The 22,163-nt window shown below is 39.1% G+C and overlaps 1 protein-coding gene across 2 annotated transcripts in view; it reads left to right on the top strand.

Moving 5' to 3' along the window:
- ELMOD1 (ELMO domain containing 1) overlaps positions 1-5,072 on the top strand; it is a gene marked incomplete at both ends in the record, with an annotated part of 68,568 nt that extends 63,496 nt beyond the window's left edge. For both annotated transcript variants that reach the window (XM_082661077.1, XM_082661076.1), the window contains one exon: positions 4,900-5,072. In XM_082661077.1, coding sequence (XP_082517203.1) covers positions 4,900-5,072 — 173 coding nt within the window. The remainder of the gene's footprint in view (positions 1-4,899) is intronic.
- Positions 5,073-22,163: the final 17,091 nt, after the last annotated feature.

Here is a 22,163-nt window from a genome sequence, read left to right as displayed (position 1 = left end):
TGAATCATGCTGTACACCTGAAATTAACACAACATTGTAAATCAACTATACATCAATAAAAAGTAAATAAAATAAATTATGTATAAGTTGAATGAAAAAGCAAATTTTAAAATATATACCTCTTTATGACTTGTTAATGGAAAATGTAAGTCCCCTACATTTGTGATTACAGCCCCTACTCTGACAACTAGATGATTATATTTACTCCTGTAACAATTCTGACCATTTCCAGCAAATAATATTGAGGTTTTACTACAGATCAGATTCTGTGTTGAGGAAGACAGACATCTAAACAAATAAAACACAGTGGGAAGAATTTTGTTATTGAAGAAGTAAAATCTCACTCAGTCTGGACGTCAGGGAAAGCTTCCTAAAGCAAATTCCATTTTCCATGAGAAGTGAAAAATAAGTAGCAGGAAATATAGCAGTGGTGGCCTAGTGGTCCAGCGAGAGGGAGTGGCACAGGCAAAGGCCACAAGACAAACAGTGTGGTGGATTCAAGGAATAGAGCATAGGATTTGGGGTGGGGGAGGGGTGTCTAGAGATGACAGTAGTAAGAGCAGGAATGGGGAAGGGGGATATCTTGAAAGAGTTTTGTAAGCCATTTGAAAGAGCATAAACGTAGATAAATAGGACCACTTGCTTTGTTTTTCTACCCCTCGTACTTACCCTATTCTATAGTTACCATGTTCCTTAGGGAAGCCAGGTAAGCAATTCTGAGGGAAAATAGAATGAGTTTAGTTTTAGGTATACCAGGGGTGGGTTCCTTTGGGGCAAATAGTTGGCATTCTAATGAATAGTGGGCATTCTAATACAAGGTTGTGGAGCTCTGAAGAATTACAAGGGCAGATTTGGGATTCATTAGCATTAAGGAGAAAATCAGAGCCATACAGTGGGGAGCTCTTGCAGGAGAGAATCAAAGTTAGAATCATAGGAATTGACGTATAAGAACAGGAATATTTATTTTGTTCATGACTATATCCACAGCACAGAACCTGGTACAGAATAGGTGCTCAGTAAATATTTGTTGGATGGATGGATGGACGGATGGATGGATGGATGGATGGATGGGAGGGAAAAATATTGGCTGGTGTCCTTTTCAGGAGAAAGGAAGTCTAGTTACTCTGGAAAAATTTGGCCTTGTCCTGAATTGATAGGCTTCCAAGAGAATCTCAACCTGGGTGAGTAAGCAAGCAGTGGGATTACTTTTTTTTTAAGGCCCTCACCAGGTTTTAGAAATAGCAGCAATCCCATTGTGGATTGGGGTGAGGCAGAGGGACTCAGGCCTCTCTTGAAGAAGCAAACTGCGCTCTGAATTCGTTGCTCATCTATCAGACATGATCAGTTTTGCACCTCTTCTCTGTAATATTCTTGCAATTACCTGTGTCCTTGTGTCTCTGCAGTCTACTAACCGAATGCAGTGAAGCAAAACCAAGACACATTCAAGCAACAACAAATATGCTGCAGTCTTGGGTTGGAAAGCCAAATTATTATTCCAAACAGGTATTTCATCTAGATGAAAGAATATAAGAATATAATAGGTCTATCATTTTGACTTTACAGTATTATTCAGTGAGCACGGCACTGCCAAGTCAGTATGCTATGAAAATCACATTCAATCTAAAGCTCCACTGAACAGGCAGCTGCATTGAAATAAAGTAAGGTTAGGTGTAGTGAGCAGAAGGAAGTACAATAGCAAGAAGGGAAAAAAGAATTAGCTTTTCTTTGACCTTCAAAAGAAGGAGCTATTCAGTAGGAATAAGAACCAGAAAAAGAGAGTACACTGGAAAAGGCAGCAGATTTCAGGTACTGGCTTCCAGCTTCCAGCTATAATTGTGTGATTGTACACCATTCAAGTATCTCTTCTAAACCCAATGTCCTCATCTGCATTACCTATTCCATAAAGCTGCTGTAAGAATTAAATAAGAGACTATAAGCAATACCCTGACCCCTCTTTCCTCCCTCTGCTCTTCATGCCATTTTGTTAGCTTCCTTAGCTAGCAAATCATCATCTGAAATTGTCTACCTTGGTCCCTCTCCAAGAAACTGAGAATTGGGGAGCATAAGAACTCTACCTTTTTCTTGTATCTGTTACATATTTGTTAATTGGCAGATGGGCCAACTGATCAATTTGCCAAATGAATTTATGAACACTCTGTAATGTTGTATAAATGAGTGGAGTTTTATGATTATGATATGTACCCTGGAAGCCAAGCCACCATTTCTACATTTTGATTAAAATCATGTTATACAGTGTCTAATTATTTTTCTGACAGGATAGAGAGAGTCCTAGGGAATCAGTTTGCAAGATTTACACCTTGACTTTTGTAGCCTTGAGAGGAAGGAGAATGGTGTTAGATTATTAACCACCCCTCTCCCTTCTACTCCTCTCCTAGCCTGTCTTTTAAACCTTTCAAAATGTTTTCCTGTAGTTGCATGTAAGGTAGAAAAAGGGTGAAACCAAAGAGATCTGTATTCTTCTAAAACTCTATGCTACCCTAGATCACTTCTAGAATGAGAATGTACATTGTGGAAAAGTGAATTTCTCATTAAAGTATTTTTCACAGTGCCTACTTATTATTGTCAATGGAGTAAATAACTTATTAATCATGAGGTACCAATGAGATGCTTTTAATTCATCAGTATTGGAAACCTGACTCTATATACAAAACAGGTCAGGTATGTTTATTTGAGCTCAGAAGCAAAGTCAGGAAAATTATGTGTGTATTTTATATAGCAAGGAAGAAGAAATTATAAATGATCATAGATTTTATTTAGAACCATAAAAATTATAGCATTCAGAAAGAAACCAAGGGAACTTAAAAAGAGGGCATCTTCTAAATCAATGGATTTCATACTTCAGTGACATGAGATTCATCTTACTGAACTGAGATGTCTGGTTGGATCTGGGAGGGTCTTCATTTTTTACAAGTACCTCATGCCATTCTTGGGATACTTTAGGATGGATAGATGATTGAACTCTTTTGGTTGAATAAGATACTGAGATGAGAGGAAAGAATTTCTGTTAGTGTGTGCTGAAACAACCAGGATGATAAACAGACTCCAAGTCATGGCATATGAGAAATGGTAAGAAGAAATGGGGATGCTTAACCTCATGGCATAAAGGGCACTTCAGATACTTGAGTTGGAGAAGGATTGAATTTGTTCCAAGAACTATGGGGCAAGAAATTTTGGCCCAGTGTGAGAAAGCACCTCTAAAGAATCAGATTCTTCATTCATGGACCAGGCTAATGTTAGTGTTGTCAAGAGAAAAGTTCAAGACTGGGTGCTGCCACAGGGAATCCAAGCATCAGATGGATCAGAGACAGATGGATGGCTCCTGGGATTGCTGATACCTCTGATCTGGGGCTTCTCTGATATGGTCACGTTCCCACTACAGTGGCAGTGGGCCCTGGTTGGTGTAGCCCAGAGGCATTTGGGTGAGGGTTGGTATGTGTTCCCATCTGAGATGTTAAAATCAGTCAATATGTTAACTTGTGTTAACACAGATTAACAAAATGTGTTAATGTGTGTAGAGAGCCCAGAGGCAGTCCAAGCCTAGAGGAAATGAGTCAACCCAAAGAAAAAATAAAATAAATTCTCTCTCTCCTTACTACCCTTCCTCCTATAGTTGAAGAGAAAGACCATATACTTTAAGATGTACAAGCATACTTAAAAATGTCATGAATGAGTAACCAGGTAAGTTTGTGGAAATAGACCCACATCTGGCAGTGTGTGTTGGGGGTAGGAAGGAAGGTCATTTCTAATTTTGTATTACAGTGAGATATGAATAAAGGTTTTTAAAAATCTGTTTATGGAACTATGTTAAAGGTTATCCCATAAGTAGCTAGTTACCAGAAAAATAAAAGCTATTGAATTGTTTTTACTATTAGAATTGAGTATGTTTGTTCCAAAGTTCTCTTCCCCTGCCCTCTGTCATCTCTACTGCTTACTCCTTCCCATGAAGGTGAAGGGCTAGGATTTAAACCAGGTTTCTGGCTCCAGAATCCTTCCTCTGAACTATCTTCTACTGCCTTCTAATGTTAAGACAAATTAAAGCTTGTGTAATGTTTGGTTTCCATTTTTCTAACTAGTATTATTTCCTTAAATACTTTTTTCTTATTATGAGACACTTGAGCTTGCTTTTGCTTTACTACATGCAAATACTTATTATTGTCTTTTAAAAAGCTATTCACATTTCAATTCTAAATGAGGAGGGAGGGGTACAGTGGGGAAACAATACAATAAGTAGGTTCTCATATCAAATATTTAACATTTATTCCAAAAATGTTCCCAATCCACATAACATTTTTGAGACAAAAAAGTATTTGAATATGAAATTATGCTTCAGAGCAAAGATGTCTTATTAGCAATTTCATATAGTTTAATGACCACTCTATTGTTCAGAGTTGATTCACAGTTTTTATTGTCTTATAATAGATTGTCAGAATGCATTCTTTTGATTTGTCAGGGTAATTTAAAACTTTACTCAAATCAAATATCAAGAGAAAAAAGGCTGAGTGGAGTACTTTTGAAAAATCACACCATTATGTTAATTTAATCAGGAGGTGAAGAATGAAGTAGTTACTGTCAACCTTTCAAAATATGTTCCAGTTGTTACTCATATTCTAGAAATGGCAGAATTGACTTTTCTTCCTGCTTGAGCAGAGTGAGAATAATTCTAGGACCAATTGCAAAAATCTTGCAGGTTGGTAGCTTCCACTGCACTGGTTTTTAAAGAATAATTTTAACAGTAGTGTTTGCTGTATTTTGATCTTGTCTTTGAGTGACATGGTTGCTGTTAGTTGGTCTGACATCTTTTTCAGCATTTAGGGTGATTCTGAATATGATTAAGGATTTTTTTCCCTTGCATTCTTGTCACTGTCTTATCTCTAACAGGCTATTTGATGCACGAGTTTCATAAGTTTTGGATTGAAGAGGACCCCATGGACATAATGGAATTTAATCGTGTGCGGGAGAAATTCCGCAAGAGGATCATAAAACAGCTGCAGAATCCAGACATGGCATTGTGCCCACATTTTGCTGCCTCGGAAGGTTTAATCAACATATAGTCACCCACACTGGTTTTAATGGATACCCCAGGACAGTGCCTCATTATTGTGTTAGATCTCTGCTTAGGTCCCAGCTCACACACTGAATGCACACAGTGATTGTATGCATGCCTGTTAGTACAGTGTCTTCATATCTTCGTCATAATTACCAGATCCCCAAATACCACAATTTCTGCAGTATCTGTCATCCAGTGACTGCTCATATTGTGGCATCATGCAGTGTTACATCTTGCTTTGACACCTGGTATGGAGAGAGTTTTCTATTTTTTTAAATTGGCTTCCTCTCCCTCATAATTTAGTGTTGAAGAATTGTATTTCTCTAGCTGTATTTTATATGTAAAAGATTTAGCTGAATTTTGTTCTGTGAAAGCCTTTTAATTTATTGATGTTTCATGACTATAGCTGCTAGCTCTTCAAGCCAGGTTCATGCTTGGACCTCATTCCAAAAAAGTATGACTTTAAAATAATACAAACAGACACATGATAAGACAAATCATTCTTGCAAATACTGCTGCACTTCATGAAAATGTAACGAGGCTAACAAGAAGCAAATTTAGGTAGGTGCTGGGGTTTTTTGAAGTACCGCAGAATTATATTGTAGTTTACCCCCAGTTGTAATTGTGGCATAGTCATCTGGACATCAAATTATTTTATTCCCATAATTTTACTGGCTTGGATGCCTAAATATGTTTATGTTGCTTGGAGCCTCAAAAGAGAAGTATGCACACTGCAAAAGCTCCAACAGCTTTTTCACTGCCTGCCTCTTGCTGAACTCAGAGTTACACCCTGGCACTGTTCTGATCCAGGCATCTTTGCTTGGGGCACTGAGTGGTGGCTAGTTTGTTGTCTATGTCAAGAGGTAATATTAAAAAACAATTTGCAAGAAAATGTGTTGCAAGAGAAGAACCTGAGCTATGTCATTCTGTAATATTTCTTGAAACTAATGACCTTGTCTTTTATCAGTGGAGGAAATAAATTGCTTGGAAGGAGAACAAAATCAAGTCATTTCAAAACTGCTTAAAATCATTTTAAAAACCATGATTTAGTTTGGAATTAATTATGATTGTAGTCTGTTGAATAGTATTTACCATGGCATTTCATACCCATGGTATTTTATACCTTCTGACTATCAGTTTTAGTATTATTAGATGTTTGTGTACTCACTTGCTTATCTAAGTGAATTTTGAGTACTGCCTAACTCAGTTATGAATAAATTACATGTCATTCTACTGTAATGTATAGTGTATTTCATTTTAATATTTTTGTGCTTGTACAGCTTCTGAATATGCAGATATGTGAGTGGGTAGAATGTCAGACAGACAACCTGAAGCTGAATATAATCATGCCATCGTTCAGAGTAATCAGGTGTGAATTACAGTATGTCATGTCTGAGAGACTGCTTTTATTTAACTAATCTTGAGGCCTGGTGTTGCTTTAATGAAAGAATAAGATCAAGCTTTTCCTTTGCAGCTTCCTCTGAAGCCTGATTTGTCTACTGCTAGACAGCTGATATAGAAAACATTAAGGTGCCTGTTGTTTCCTGGTCCATTCTAGCTCCTCTGGGATTTTGCTGTTCTTTCCCTTTCAGCTGTATGCCAGGTGGAAGGATTTTGCATTGCATCTTTTATAGCCCTGTGTCCTTTCTTAGAATGGGGAAGGGAAGGAGTTGGTTAAAGCATGATATATACCATGAGTAGTGACAAGAATAAATATTCCTCTCCAGAGTAAGTGAGAATTGTGAACCCAGTAAATGGCCTGTCTTGGGAGCCCTGAATTTGCTGTAGCTGCTATGTTATGAAGGTGTTCTTCCATGTTCAGTACAGCCTTTGAAGCCGCATGTATGTATTGTCTCTTCCTATCCACTATGGTCCTGTGTCACTGACATGGCTTGATAATATGTGGCACCTATACCAGCTCATGTCTCTTCTGTTCAGGTAGAGATAGTTGATGGTAACAAAGCTAGGAGCTTTCCCTCCCAGCTCCTTGAATGATTTCTCTCTGTTGTATCTTAACATGGATGAACAAGCTGTGCCAGCTCCTTCTAGTTCTGAGTATTATTAGATTTCTTATTTGCACCTCTTTGTGGAAGATGCATTCTACCCTGTAATATGAAGTGAGGCAAGAAAAAAAAGAGGAGAAGCTTTCAAGGCATTAAAAAAAGTGTGATGTGTTTGTGTTTTTCCCTTGAGCATTTTTAGTTTGCTTATACTTCATTGAACAAGAGTTGACCACTTAAAATGTAAATTATGTAGCATGCTTCTACCAAGTTTTTCAAAACACTACTTGCTATGATTAAAAACACATTCCAGTTTGCACTACAGAAAGAAAACTCTTTGAAGCACCATTTCTGAAAATTATGACTTCAATCTGACTTTCCTTCTCACAGTTCTTGTTATTGTACTGAAAAAAATATTTTTTGCTTGGTAACGTACCATCTTTCCTATTTGAAATGAAGCTTAAATATATACCAGACCTAAAAGAAAGGTCTGGAAGATATATCTTCCAAACCAGGACACTTGTGAGAGAAAAAAAGGATGTTGCTAATAATTTCTTTTGGACAATAGGGTGAACTGGGACAGTTTGAGGAAACTGAGATGTTAGGTGACTGAGAGACAAAGAGACAGACATAAGTAGGGATCATCCACCCACCACTCAATTAGACAAATGCAACCTAATTTCTTCACTTTCTAACCTCTGGCAGGAGAAGTACATCATAGGGACATAGACATTTTGATGTATACTACCCAAAATCTTAAAGACCCATCAGAGGTATGGGCTTGGTCTGAGCTGGAAGGTCAGCTGAACAGGCTGGGTTTGTAGGAAGTCAGCAATGGGGAAATAAAACCTGGCCATCAAACTCCATGGCCACAAATTATCTTGATCCATAAACATAGGGCGCCATCCAAACTGAACAGGAATGAGGAGGGGACCAGGCTTGGTGGAGTGTGGGGCTAGGGGATGGGAGATGGAGAGAAGAAAAAAAGAGACAGAAAAAAAGGAAAGTGTCAGCTAGGCCCATAGCAACATCTAGGAAACTTTGAGCTGTAGTGACACGTACTCCAACAAAGCAGTGCTTCTGACTCTTCAGGGAGCTTGACAGAAGTAACTGCTCTAATCTAGAAACAAAATGGCAGAAAAGCAGAACAAAGTATAACATCAAGTCCTAGAAGATGAAAGAGATACTGGTATGGATTCCTTTTCAAGAGCTAACATTTAGTGAGTTCTGATGCCATGTGCCAGGACTGTGCTAGCCATTTCCTTGCATTATTTCATCTCCTCAGCAACATACAAAATGAGATTGCATGCTTGCTTTTCTAGACAAACAGGCTTAGAGATTTAAAATATATTACCAAAGGTCTCAAGAGAAAGAAAACGTCAATGAGGTATTACCTCACACCTGTTAGAATGGCTATTATCAAAAAGACAAGAAATAACAAGTGTTGGCAAGGATGTGAAGAAAAGGGAACCTTTGTGCGCTGTCAGTGGGAGTGTAAATTGGTGCAGCCACTATGGAAAACAGTACAGAGGTTCCTAAAAAAAATAAAAGAACCACCATAAGATCCAGAAATTCCACTTCTGGATATTTATCCAAAGGAAAGAAAAACACTAACTCAAAAAGATACATGCACCTCCATGTTCATTGCAGCATTATTTATAATAGCCAAGGCATGGGAGTAACCTAAATGTCCACTGATGGATGAATGGATAAAACATGATATATTTATATACACAGTGGAATATTATTCAACCATGAGAAAGAAGAAAATCCTACCATTTGTAACAACAAGGATGGAACTTGAAGGCATATGCTCAATGAAATAAGTCAGAGAAAGACAAATACCGTATGATCTCACTTATATGTGAAATCTTAAAAAAACCTTTTAGATACAGAGAACAGATTGGTAGTTGCCAGAGGCATGAGGTGTGGGGTGGGCCAAATGGGTGAAGACGGTCAAAAGGTAATAGATATAGATAGATAGATGTTAGATAGATAGATGATAGATAGATGATAGATAGATAGATAGGTAGATAGATATAGGTAGATAATAGAGATAGATAAGATAGCATAGCAAGATCTTAAACCCAGGTCCTGAAGCCTTGACTTAATCATTATGCTATCTACTTAATTGGAATTATTTTGTACTGTACAGTGTAGATTATAAACACATGTACACACCTACCCCCCAAGTGATAATATACTATATGCAAATAACATTTCTTGCTCAGATGTCTGTAGGATGAATTCATACTTGCCATACTGTCCCTCAGGACTTCCCACATTTTTGGTCAGAATTTCTTCCTTGATACAGAAAGAACAATTCCGATAAGATTGTGAGCTCTGTCTCCTGATCCTTGTCTCCCCACAAGAGCAATGGAAGCCTGCGTAACTCCTTCTGGCCCCGCTGTGGGAAACCTCAGCAAGGTGGGCATTGCAGGGCCTGGCTGCGATATACTCAGGGCATATCTGTGCAAATAGAAACTCATAGAACTTCAAACATGTGAACTCTTTGTAAATAAAACATTCCTTTCACTGCCAAGATTCTTGTGCCCCATTGACTTGACTTAGTCTCCAGAATGCTACTACTCATAGGCACACTAAAGTGTGATGTCATCTGTTAACATCCCTGGGATGCTTCACGGAAACCAGGGTAGAGTAGCAAAAAATAAAATGTTGACTTGGTACCTTTCTATTGTTTTATCTATTATGTACCTAGCACTGTGGTCTGCCTTGCAAAAGAGGCTATAGAAGAAAGTTGATGGCAACTAGGAAAGTGTGGCAAAGAGAAGAGAAAGGTGAGATTAAATTTGTAAAACAATAGTTAAACCCCCTCTGTCATGCAAGGTGAGTTAAGGCGGGGTTGAGGGCGGGGGTGGGGAGTCCCTTCGTGATTGCCACCTACCATACAAGGGCTCGAGTGAATTCCACATCATCCCAAGACATGGGTTTGGAATAGATTTTACTAGGAAAGTTTCTAAAGCAAGGATTAGTAAGAGAAAAAAGGGTGTGAATGCTTCTCATTGTCCCAAGGCCACCAGGGCCTGTGTGCTGTGACACACTGTTGGTCTGGGTTCAGGTGGAGAGCTCCTGCCCCTTACTGTTCTCATTTCTTTGGGGGCAAACCTGAAAGCAACCTTGGCAGAGGGAATGATCTGATCGGTACACTCTGTAGCCACACAGTCTGGGTCTGGTTGCCAGCTGCCCTGTCCTGTAGACTTTGGGTTCTATGGGATGCTACCTTGAGGAAGGAAATCTCTGGTCCTCAGGGAAGCTGAGCTTGGATGTAGCCCCTTTTGCTGAGAGAGAGAAGAGCCTTCAGGAGCATCTGGTTTGTCCTAGAAGCCCAGAGAGAGCTTGTGAGTTATTTTTTGCCAAATCTCATATCACACCCATACACTTAATTCTAGATGTATTAGCTCTTCTGTGCCAAGTATGTAGAAATTACTGTGGAACAGGAACATCAACAGCCTCAAGCAGTATGATAACAAGAGTTTTTACTATTTATGCAGAGTACAGCAGGAAAAAACTGGCAAGCAGAAGACCCATATTCCAGTGTATGTGCTGCTAGCCTCCTTAGGCCAATTACTTACCCTCTCCGACTTGGCTTTTACCATCTGCTATGGAAAAATAATTATGACAGCTCACTTTCAGAAGATTATTGTAAGAGTAGAAATCAAATAAGCTATCATTAATTAAAGGGCTTGGGAAACTCCAAAGTACTAAACACATGTTTAATTATGGTTGGCTTTTATCTATTTGGTTTTTGGCTGTGAGCTTATTCTAACAGAAAATTAAGCTATAAAATTTGTCCTTGTAGCCCATGTCCCACATTAATTTGATTCAGCAAGCATTTATTGAGAATTTATTTTTGTACCAGGTGCCATGGCAAGTCTGGGGAAAAAATGGAAAAGAATATGGTGCCCTTGGTCTCATGGACCTCATAGTCAAAATCTACTGCCTTGCTTCTTGAAGTCTGGTCTTTAGACCACCAGCATGAGCACTGTTAGAAATTAATCATTGAAGGCCCCTCCCAGACCTACTGAATGGGAAGTACTGCTCTAGAGGATATTGAGGTTTAGTCTCAATTTTTAATAGCTTAGAAGTAAATCAAACACTTCCCTTGTTTTCCCTCAACTTACTTTGTCAATATAACTTGACCCTGTGCCCATCTCTAACAAAGGACTACATGTTTTGTTGTCATCCACCCAGAGGCACAAACAGAAGTTAGTATGGAGAAGGTGGAGGGCTGTTATGGACTGGATGTTTGTGTCCCCCCAAATTCATGTGTTGAAATCCTAACCCCCAATGTTATGGAGTTAGGAGGTGGGGCCTTTGGGGGTAAAACCCTCATGAATTGGATTAAAGCCCTTATAAGAAAGCCCTTATAAGAGCCCTTTCTTATCCTTATAAGAAAAGACAGGATAGAGCTTTCTCTCTCTCTCTCTCTCTCTCTCTCTCTCTCCATACCCTCTCCCTTTCTCTCTCATTCTCTGCCCTGTGAGGATACAGTGAGAAGATGGCCATCTACAAACCTAGAAGTGTGTCTTCACCAGATACCAAAGATGCACCTTGATCTTGGACTTTTCAACCTCCAGTATGTGAAAAACAAATATTAGTTGTTTAAGCCACTCATTCCATAGTATTTTTGTTATAGCAGCCCCCCAAAATTGACATCAGTATGGGCACAGGTCCCAGGTGGATGGCCTGCCTGCCCATCCCAAATGCTTCTTGAGAAGCTTCCTACAGTAGCCAAAGCTGGTGCTGCCCCAGAAGCACACTCCCACTGATGGCCATTCTCAAAGAGTTTCCTTCTCTCAAGGTGTCAGTCAGGGTGGCCAATCTCCTACATGATGGAGAAAACAAATAAAGTCTTCACTTACTAACCAAATTTTTACCTGAATAGAAACCACCTAGCTGCAACTTGGCAACTATCAGAGAAGTTATTTGAAGTCTGAACCTAGAACGAACCCAGGAGCTTGAAAGCACCAAGAGGATGACAATCAAAATAATGCAGGGGAGGTGGAGTCAAGTGTGGGAAGATGTGGAGTCAGTGTCTCCCCACAACTAGGGCACTTATCAGCCACTGGTGGGAGACTCTGATGCCCAAGGAGATGGGAGGAGCCCCAAAGTGAACCGGTAGAATGTAGGGGGACTGAGGGGGGAAGAAAATTGGAGGCCAGACAAGATCGGCGCCCCTGAGGCCAGGGATATCAGGAGAGGCAGGTGGGAGGGATTCTCTGGGAAGAGCAGGAGAGGAGCAGAGGGCGATTGTCTGGCCCACTTGAGCCAGGCAGCCTGCTGAGCTCCCAAGCTGGTGCCCCCACCCCCTCCAAAACCCCATCCAGGCTGCGTGGGTGCTGGGGCCATAGGAGGGAGGCTGGGGAGATCAGGAGAGGTAGGCAGGATGAGCCATCTGGGAGGAGCAGGAGAGGAGAGGACTGCCCACTCAAGCCCAGGCAGCCCGCTGGGCTCCCAGGTGAGGTCCCCTGCCCTATGAGACCAGAGGTGGGGGGACACCTGGGTCCCTTCTGTTCCTTGATCCTAAGCCCCACTCCTACCCACACAGTCCCCAGGGCCTTTTCTAGCCCTGTGGGTCCTAAGCATAGGCCCTCACTACATATGGGCGTGGGGCTTATTCTTTCTAACATGTCTGTTAGTTTCCTAGTCTAATTTTATTTTTTACTTTGGTATTTACAGCCACTTCAGGTGGCTTGTGGGATCTTGGTTCATGAGCCCAGGGTCAGGCAGAAGCTTCTGCATTGGGAGCTCCAAATCTGAACCACTGGACTAACAGAGAACTTCAGACCCCAGGGAATATTCATCAGAGTAAGGTCTCACACAGTTCATCATCTCAGAACCAACACCCAACTCTACCCAATAGCCTACAAACTCCAGTGTTGGAGGCCTCAGACCAAACAACCAGTAAGACAGGAATACAATCCCACTCTTAAAAAAAAAAAAATGAGACAGCAAAAAAATATGTCACAAATGAAGGAGCAACGTAAAAACCCACAAGACCAGGTAAATAAAGAGGAAATAGGCAATCTACATGAAAAAGAATTAAGAGTAATGATAGTAAACATGATCTAGAATCTCAGAAACAGAATGGAGGCACAGATTGAGAAAATATAAGAAATGTTTAACAAAGATCTAGAAGAACTAAAAAACAGAAAGATGAACAACACAATAACTGAAATGAAAAATACACTAGAAGCAATCAATAACAGAATAATTGAGTCAGAAGAATGAATAAGTGAGGTGGAAGACAAAATGGTGGAAGTAACTGCCTAGGACCAGAATAAAGAAAAAGAATGAAAAGAATTGAAGACAATCTCAGAGACCTCTGGGACAACACTACACATACCAATATTTGAATTATAGGGGTCCCAGAAAGAGAAGAGAAAAAGAGTCTGAGAAAATATTTGAAGAGATTATAGTTGAAAACTTCCCTAATATGGGAAAGGAAATAGTCACCCAAGTCCAGGAAACACAGAGTCCCATACAGGATAAACCCAAGGAGATACACAGCAAGACATATATTAATCAAACTAACAAAAATTAAATTAAAGAAAAAATATTAAAAGCAGCAAGGGAAAAACAAAAAATAACATACAAAAAATCCCATAAGGTTATCAGCTGAAACTCTTCAGGCCAGAAGGGAGTGGCAGGATATACTTAAAGTGATGAAACAGAAAAACCTACAACCAAGATTACTCTACCCAGCAATGATCTCATTCAGATTCGATGGAGAAGTCAAAAGCTTTTCAGACTAGCAAAAGCTAGCAGAATTCAGCACCACCGAACCAGCTTTACAACAAATGCTAAAGAATCTTCTCTAAGTGGGAAACACAAGAGAAGAAAAAGACCCACAAAAACAAACCCCAGACAATTAAGAAAATGGTAATAGGAACATACATATCGATAATAACCTTGAATGTAAATGGATTAAAGGCCCCAACCAAAAGACACAGACTGGCTGAATGGATACAAAAACAAGACCCAAAAAAAACAAGACCCATATATATGCTGTCTAAAAGAGACCCAATTCAGACCTAGGGACACATACAGACTGAAAGTGAAGGGATGGAAAAAGATATTCCATGCAAATGGACATCAAAAGAAAGCTGGAGTAGCAATACTTGTATCAGATAAAATAGACTTTAAAATAAAGACTGTTACAAGAGATAAGGAGGGACACTACCTAATGATCAAAGGACCAATCCAAGAAGAAGATATAACATTTATAAATGCTTATACAACCAACATAGGAGCACCTCAATACATAAGGCAAATGCTAACATCAATGAAAGGAGAAATTGACAGTTACACAATAATATTTGGGGATTTTAACACCCCACTTTCACCACTGGACAGATCATCCAAACAGAAAATAAATAAGGAAAAACAAGCTTTAAACGATACATTACACAAAATGGACTTAATTGATATATATAGGGCATTCCTTCCAAAATCAACAGAATACATTTTCTTCGTAAGTGCTCATGGAACATTCTCTAGGATAGATCATATCTTGGATCGTAAATCAAGCCTTGGAAAATTTAAGAAAATTGAAACCATATCAAACACCTATTCTGACCACAATGCTATGAGATTGGAAATCATTTACAGGAAAAAAAATGTAAAAAAAACAAATACATGGAAGCTAAACAGTGCGCTACTAAATAACCAAGAGATCACTGAAGAAATCAAAGAAGAAATTAAAAAATGCATACTTTCTATGCATTTCTATGACAATGAAAACACAATGACCCAAAATGTATGGGACACAGCAAAAGCAGTTCTAAGAGGGAAGTTTATAGCAATTCAATCTCACCTCAAGGAAAGAGAAAACTCTCAAATAAACTATCTAACCGTACACTTAAAACAACTAAAGAAGAACAAAGAAAACTAAAAGTCAGTAGAAGGAAAGAAATCATAAAGATCAGAGCAGAAATAAATGAAGTATAAATGAAGAAACAATAGCAAAGATCAATAAAACTAAAAGCTGTTTCTTTGAGAAGATAAGCAAAATTGATAAACACTTAGCCAGACTCATCAAGGAAGAAAGGGAGAGGATGCAAATCAATAAAATTAGAAATGAAAAGGGAGAAATCACAACTGACACTGTAGAAATACAAAGGATTATAAGAGATTACTACAAACAACTATATACTAATAAAATGGACAACCACGAAGAAATGGACAAATGCTTGGAAAGGTACAGTTTTCCAAGACTGAACCAGGAAGAATTAGAAAATATAAACATACATATGACAAGTAATGAAATTAAAACTGTAATTAAAAATCTTCCAACAAACAAAAGGACAGGACCAGATGGCTTCACAGGCAAATTCTATCAAACATTTAGAGAATAGATAACACCGATTCTTCTCAAACTCTTCCAAAAAATTGCAGAGGGAGAAACATGCTCAAATTCATTCTATGAAGCCACCATCACCCTTATACAAAAAACAGACAAAGATATCACAAAAAAAGAAAATTATAGACGAATATCACTGGTGAACATAGATGCAAAAATCCTGAACAAAATACTAGCAAACAGAATCCAACAGCACATTAAAAGGATCATACACCATGATCAAGTGGGATTTATCCCAGGGATGCAAAGGATTCTTCCATATATGCAAATAAATCAATGTGATACACCACATTAACAAATTAAGGAATGAAAACCATATGATCATCTCAATAGATGCAGAAAAAGCTTTTGACAATTCAACACCGATTTATGATAAAAAAAACTCTCCAAAAATGGGCATAGAGGGCACCTACCTCAACATAATAAACACCATATATGACAAACTCAGAGCAAGCATGATACCCAGTGGTGAAAAACTGAAAGCATTTCCACTAAGATCAGGACAAGACAAGGATGTCCACTCTCACCACTCTTATTCAACATAGTTTTGGAAGTCCTAACCACAGCAATCACAGAAGAAAATGAAATAAAAGGAATACAAATTTGAAAAGAAGTAAAACTGTCGCTGTTTGCTGATGACATAATAGCATACATGGAAAATCCTAAACATGCCACCAGAAAACTACTAGAACTAATCAATTAATTTGGTAAGGTTGCAGGAAACAAAATTAATGCACAGAAATCTCTGGCATTCCTATACACCAACAATGAAAAATCAGAAAAAGAAATTAAGGAAACAATCCCACTTACCATTGCAACAAAAAGAATAAAATACCTAGGATAAACCTGCCCAAGGAGGTGAAAGACTTGTGCTCAGAAAACTATAAAACACTGATGAGGGCTTCCCTGGTGGCGCTGTGGTTAAGAATCCTCCTGCCAATGCAGGGAACACGGGTTCGAGCCCTGGACAGGGAAGATCCCACATGCCGTGGAGCAACTGGGCCCGTGCGCCACAACTACTGAGCCTGCGCGTCTGGAGCCTGTGCTCCGCAACAAAGAGAGGCTGCGATAGTGAGAGGCCCGCGCACCGTGATGAAGAGTGGCCCCCGCTCACCGCACCTAGAGAAAGCCCTCGCACAGAAACGAAGACACAACACAGCCAAAAATAAATATAAAAATAAATTAATTTAAAAAAAAAACACTGATGAAAGAAATCAAACATGACATAAACAGATAAAGAAATAGGCCATGTTCTTGGATTGGAAGAATCAATATTCAGAAAATGATTATACTACCCAAAGCAATCAACAGATTCAATGCAATCCCTATCAAACTACCAATGGCATTCTTCACAGAATTAGAAAAAAATTTTTACAATTCATATGGAAACACAAAAGACCCCAAATAGCTAAAGCAATCTTGAGAAAGAAAAATGCAGTTGGAGTAATCAGGCTCCCTGACTTCAAACTGTACCACAAAGCTATAGCAATCAAGACAGTATGGTACTGGCACAAAAACAGAAATATAGATCAATGGTACAGGATAGAATGCCCAGAGATAAACCCATGTACACCTAATTTATGACATGGGGGGCAAGAACATACAATAGAGAAAAGACAGTCTCTTCAATAAGTGGTGCTAGGAAAACTGGACTGCTACATGTAAAAGAATGAAATTATAACACTCCCTAACACCATACACAAAAATAAAGTCCAAATGGATTAAAGAATTAAATGTAAGGTCAGACACTATAAAACCCTTAGAGGAAAACATAGGCAGAACACTCTATGACATAAATCACAGCAAGATCTTTTTCGACCCACCTCCTAGAGTAATAGAAATAAAAATTAAAATAAACAAATGGAACCTAATGACACTTAAAAGCTTTTGCACAACAAGGAAACTGTAAACAAGATGAAAAGACAACCCTCAGAATGGGAGAAAATATTTGCAAATGAAACAATAGACAAAGGATTAATCTCCAAAATATACAAACAACTCATGGAACTCAATATCAAAAAAACAAATAATCCAGTTAAAAAATGGGCAAAAGACCTAAACAGACATTTCACCAAGGAAGACATACAGATGACCAAGAGGCACATGAAAAGATGCTCGACATCACTAACTATTAGAGAAATGCAAATCAAAACTACAATGAGGTATCACCTCCCACCAGTCAGAATGGACATTATCAAAAAATCTAGAAAAAATAAATGCTGGAAAGGGTGTGGGAAAAGGGAACCCTCCTGCACTGTTGGTGGGAATGTAAATTGATACAACCACTGTGGACAACAGTATGGAGGTTCCTTAAAAAACTAAAAATGGAACTACCATATGACCCAGCAATCCCACTACTGGGCATATACCCTGAGAAAACCATAATTCAAAAAGAGACATGTACCACAATATTCATTGTGGCACTATTTAGAATAGCCAGGATATGGAACCAACCTAAATGTCCATCAACAGATGAATGGATAAAGAACATGTGGCACATATATACAATGGAATGTTATTCAGCCATAAAAAGAAATGAAATTGAGTTATTTGTAGTGAGGTGGATGGACCTAGAGTCTGTCATACAGAGTGAAGTAAGTCAGAAAGAGAAAAACAAATACCATACGTTAACGCATATACATGGAATCTAACAACAAAAAAGGGTACGGATAAACATAGTAACAGGGCAGGAATAAAGACGTAGACATAGAGAATGGACTTGAGGACCCAGGATGTGGGAGGGGGAAACTAGGGGGAAGTGAGAGTAGCATCGACATATATACACTAGCAAATGTAAAATAGATAGCTAGTGGGAAGCAGCAGCATAGCACAGGGATATAAGCTCAGTGTTTTGCGACGACATAGAGGAGTGGGATCAGGAGGGTGAGAAGGAGGCTCAAGAGAGAGGGGATATGGGGATATATGTATGCATATGGCTGATACACTTTGTTGTACAACAGGAACTAACACCACGTTGCGAAGTAATTATACTCCAATAAAGATGTATTTAAAAAATGCCCATTTAGAGTTACTTTAAAATGAAAGCAATCTAAATAATTAAAAACAGTAATATAGGGCTCCCTGGTGGTGCAGTGGTTATGAATCCGCCAGCCAATGCAGGGGACACGAGTTCGAGCCCTGGTCCAGGAAGATCCCACATGCTTCAGAGCAACTAAGCCTATGTGCCACAACTACTGAGCCTGCCCTCTAGAGCCCGCGAGCCACAACTACTGAAGCTCGTGTGCCTAAATCCCATGCTCCGCAACAAGAGCAGCCACTGCAATTAGAATCCCGCACACCGCAACCAAGAGTAGCCCCCGCTCACTGCAACCAGAGAAAAGCCCGCATGCAGCAATGAAGACCCAACACAGCCAAAAATAAAAAACATAAATTTTTTAAAAAGGCTATTAAAAAGAGAGGGCCACATTTAAAAAAAAAGAAGTAATATAGTGGTAACTAATGATGATTTAAAATATTAATAATAAAAATAATACTTACAGCTAAATTTATTGAGTGCTTACATCGTAACATACACTATTCTAGGCACTTTAAATGTATCAAGTCAGCCCTCACAACAGTGTTTAAAGGGAAGTACTACCATTTTAAGCGATAAGGAAACTGAGGCACAGAGATTGCCTAGGTTCACACAGCTACTAAGAGACAGTAATGAAGAATAGGTACTAACATGGGGAAGAGAAATCTTATACTATAATTTAAGGTAGAAAAGTCATATATTTAAGAGACCAAAATGCTGCTAAACAAACAACACATATACAAACACATATACACAGAAAGAGAAGGAGAAAGAGAGAAAAAGAGAGGGAGAGATAGAAGGGAAGCTCAGGAGAGAGAGAGAGAGATATAGAGGAGATATTCCAAAATGTTAAGTTAGGGCAGAAGAAAGGATCTGGGCAATTTTCCTCACTTTTCCCCCTTCCTTTTCTCTATGTAATATCCATGAGGTCAGGGATTTCTCTTTCATTTGTTTTCTACTCTATCCCTAGTGCCTAGAACAGTGACTGGCACATAGGAGGTACTTCTTAAATATTTGTTCAATAAATAAATTAAAGAGCAAATATATTTTCCATGATGACTAGGTATTACTTTTATAAGCAATAAAATTTAATTTTTATAAAATATGATCTTGGTGATATAATGAATCAGATTTAAGGTGGCCATGAATCAATGAAATTACCTTCAATTCTTCCTCTCCCTTGTCCCATCCCCACATCCAGCCAGGCTCCAAGTTCTCTCTAATCTTAGAATTACCCCGTAGATACATTCCTCCCTATCCACTCCCAGGGCCCACCCACTGTCTAATTCAGGCCTTATGATTCACATATGAACTATTTCTATGGGCTCCAAATGGTTCCCTTCAACATAACCTTCACCCATCAATCTATCCTACTCTTCATTGTGAAATTTAACTTCCCAGTGGAATCTATGATCATATTTTTCTTTTGCTCAAAAATCTTCCTTGATTCCCACAACCCACATTTCTTTTTATAAGAAAAAATCTTTCAGACAGTATTTTGTCTGCAAGCCATTTGGAATATCCATAGACAAGTTCTTATTTTAGAATAATGGAAACAATACAGGGAAGAAACTTAGAGACCATCTAAGTTAATTTATATGCTCACATATTTAAACTAAATCTTTAATTAATTAAGGATTAATTACACAAAATCAATTGGTGGGGCAGTGAATAGAAGAGGTGGTCTTGATCTAACTTGTCAGATTAGTTGGAATGAACTAAAGTCATAGGGTTCTGTTTAAACCCATAATATCTTGGACTATTGCATTATGCACCTCATAGGCACCTTGCTTTTAATCACTCCTCCCTTCAAACTGTGTATCATACTACTACCAGAGATATCTTTTTAAAACCCAAATCTATGTCATGACTTTGAGAGCTTCCTGTTTTTACAAAATAAAGTTCATACTTGGTATTCAGATGGTATCTAATCAAAGCTGTAAGAGATTGAGAGCAAACATATCTCCAATTCTTCATCCCTTTTATCACTATCCTTTTTGCAATTTGACTTTGCAGCTCATCCAATCAACAGGTGGAGTCAATTTCCCCACGCTTAGAATTTAAGTTAGCCTTGTGACTTTCTTTGGACAATAGATTGTGGCAGAAATGACAGAGTACCAATACCAAGCTCAGGTCTCAAGAGACCTTACCTACTTCCACTCATTTTCTGGAGCTCTGCCACTGCCATGTGAACAAACCTAGGCTAGGCTACCAAATGATGAGAGACACGTGGCACAATCACTTCTATCCACCCATCCAACATCCAGCCAACCACATGTGAGGATGAGGCCAGTCTAGGCAAGCCAGCCTCCAGCCTACCCATCAGAACACCATAGATTTATGACCAAGCTCAGCTGAAATCACCAAATCTGGTCCAGATCAGCAGAACCCCCAAATTAGCCTGTATACTCATAAGCAGTAATGAATACTGATTGTTTAAACCACTCCATTTTTGGTGGTTTGTTACACAGCAATAGCTGAGACACCAATCTACTTTCCAGCTTCTCCCACTCTCTACCTTGTATCCTGATATTCCCTCACCCCAAATTACTTGACATTCCCTAAGTATATCACAGTCATGTCTCACTGCCTTTTTTATGCTTCACCTTCTGACTAAAAGTCCCCTTTTTCTTTCCTATTTTGTGAAAATCTACTCAACATTCAAAATCCAGCTCAAACATCATTCATTTTTTCCTGAGATATTTATTGAGGGTAGGTTATGAGGTTTTGAAACTGAACAAGATGCAGTCTGTGCACTCAGCCAGCTCAGAGTTGAGGAAAAAGCAAAGAAGTAAATAGCTAATGTCACTTTATTCTTTCTCTAACTCCCTCTCTAACTTAAATCTTTCTTATTTCTTCCCAATCACTCTCATTCCTCAATTATAGCACTTCTCACAGTGTGATGCCAGCTATAATAACTGTACCTAGCTTGAAGAAATCTTACAAAGAATAGATGAGATTGAAGGCAAAACCCTTAGCATAGTGTGTGAAACTTAGTAAGTAGAAAATAAATGTTAGCTTTTATTTTTAGTTGACACATACTCTCATCTCCCCTACTTGACTGAATATAAGTTTGAGAGCAGGAAGTTAGCCAAATTCATCTTGTGTCCAAAGTGCCTAAAGTATATAGGTACCTGGCACTCACCAGATGTCCACTGAACAGATATCCGCAGGGCAACCAAGAATCAGTGGCCCTGGGGCTCTTGTGTTATACTGGGGCGCCCTCTGCCATGCATGCGTCTGTTCACACATTCAGGTATGAAGTGAATCTCCTGAGGGAGCCCAAATAAAGCTAGAAAATTTCCAGAAAGGCTCATGCCATTTAAAGAGTCTGTCTCCTTAAATGCAGGATACTGCTCTCCCCACCACTCCCCCACAGTGCTATATATGGTGTCATTCATTTTATAGCTGCAACCAATTATATTATTTGTTTTTTGAGAAACAAAATTTTTTTTTTGCGTTATGCGGGCCTCTCACCGTTGTGGCCTCTCCTGTTGCAGAGCACAGGCTCGGGACACGCAGGCTCAGCAGCCAGGGCTCACGGGCCTAGCTGCTCCGCGGCATATGGAATCTTCCCGGACCGGGGCACGAACCCGTGTCCCCTGCATCGGCAAGCAGACTCTCAACCACTGCACCACCAGGGAAGCCCAGATTTTATATCTTGTTTAGATCACAATT

Source organism: Grampus griseus, assembly GCF_964374135.1.
Source record: "Grampus griseus genome assembly, chromosome: 8".
NCBI lineage: Eukaryota > Metazoa > Chordata > Mammalia > Artiodactyla > Delphinidae > Grampus > Grampus griseus.
This window is presented reverse-complemented; position numbering and strand designations above follow the sequence as displayed.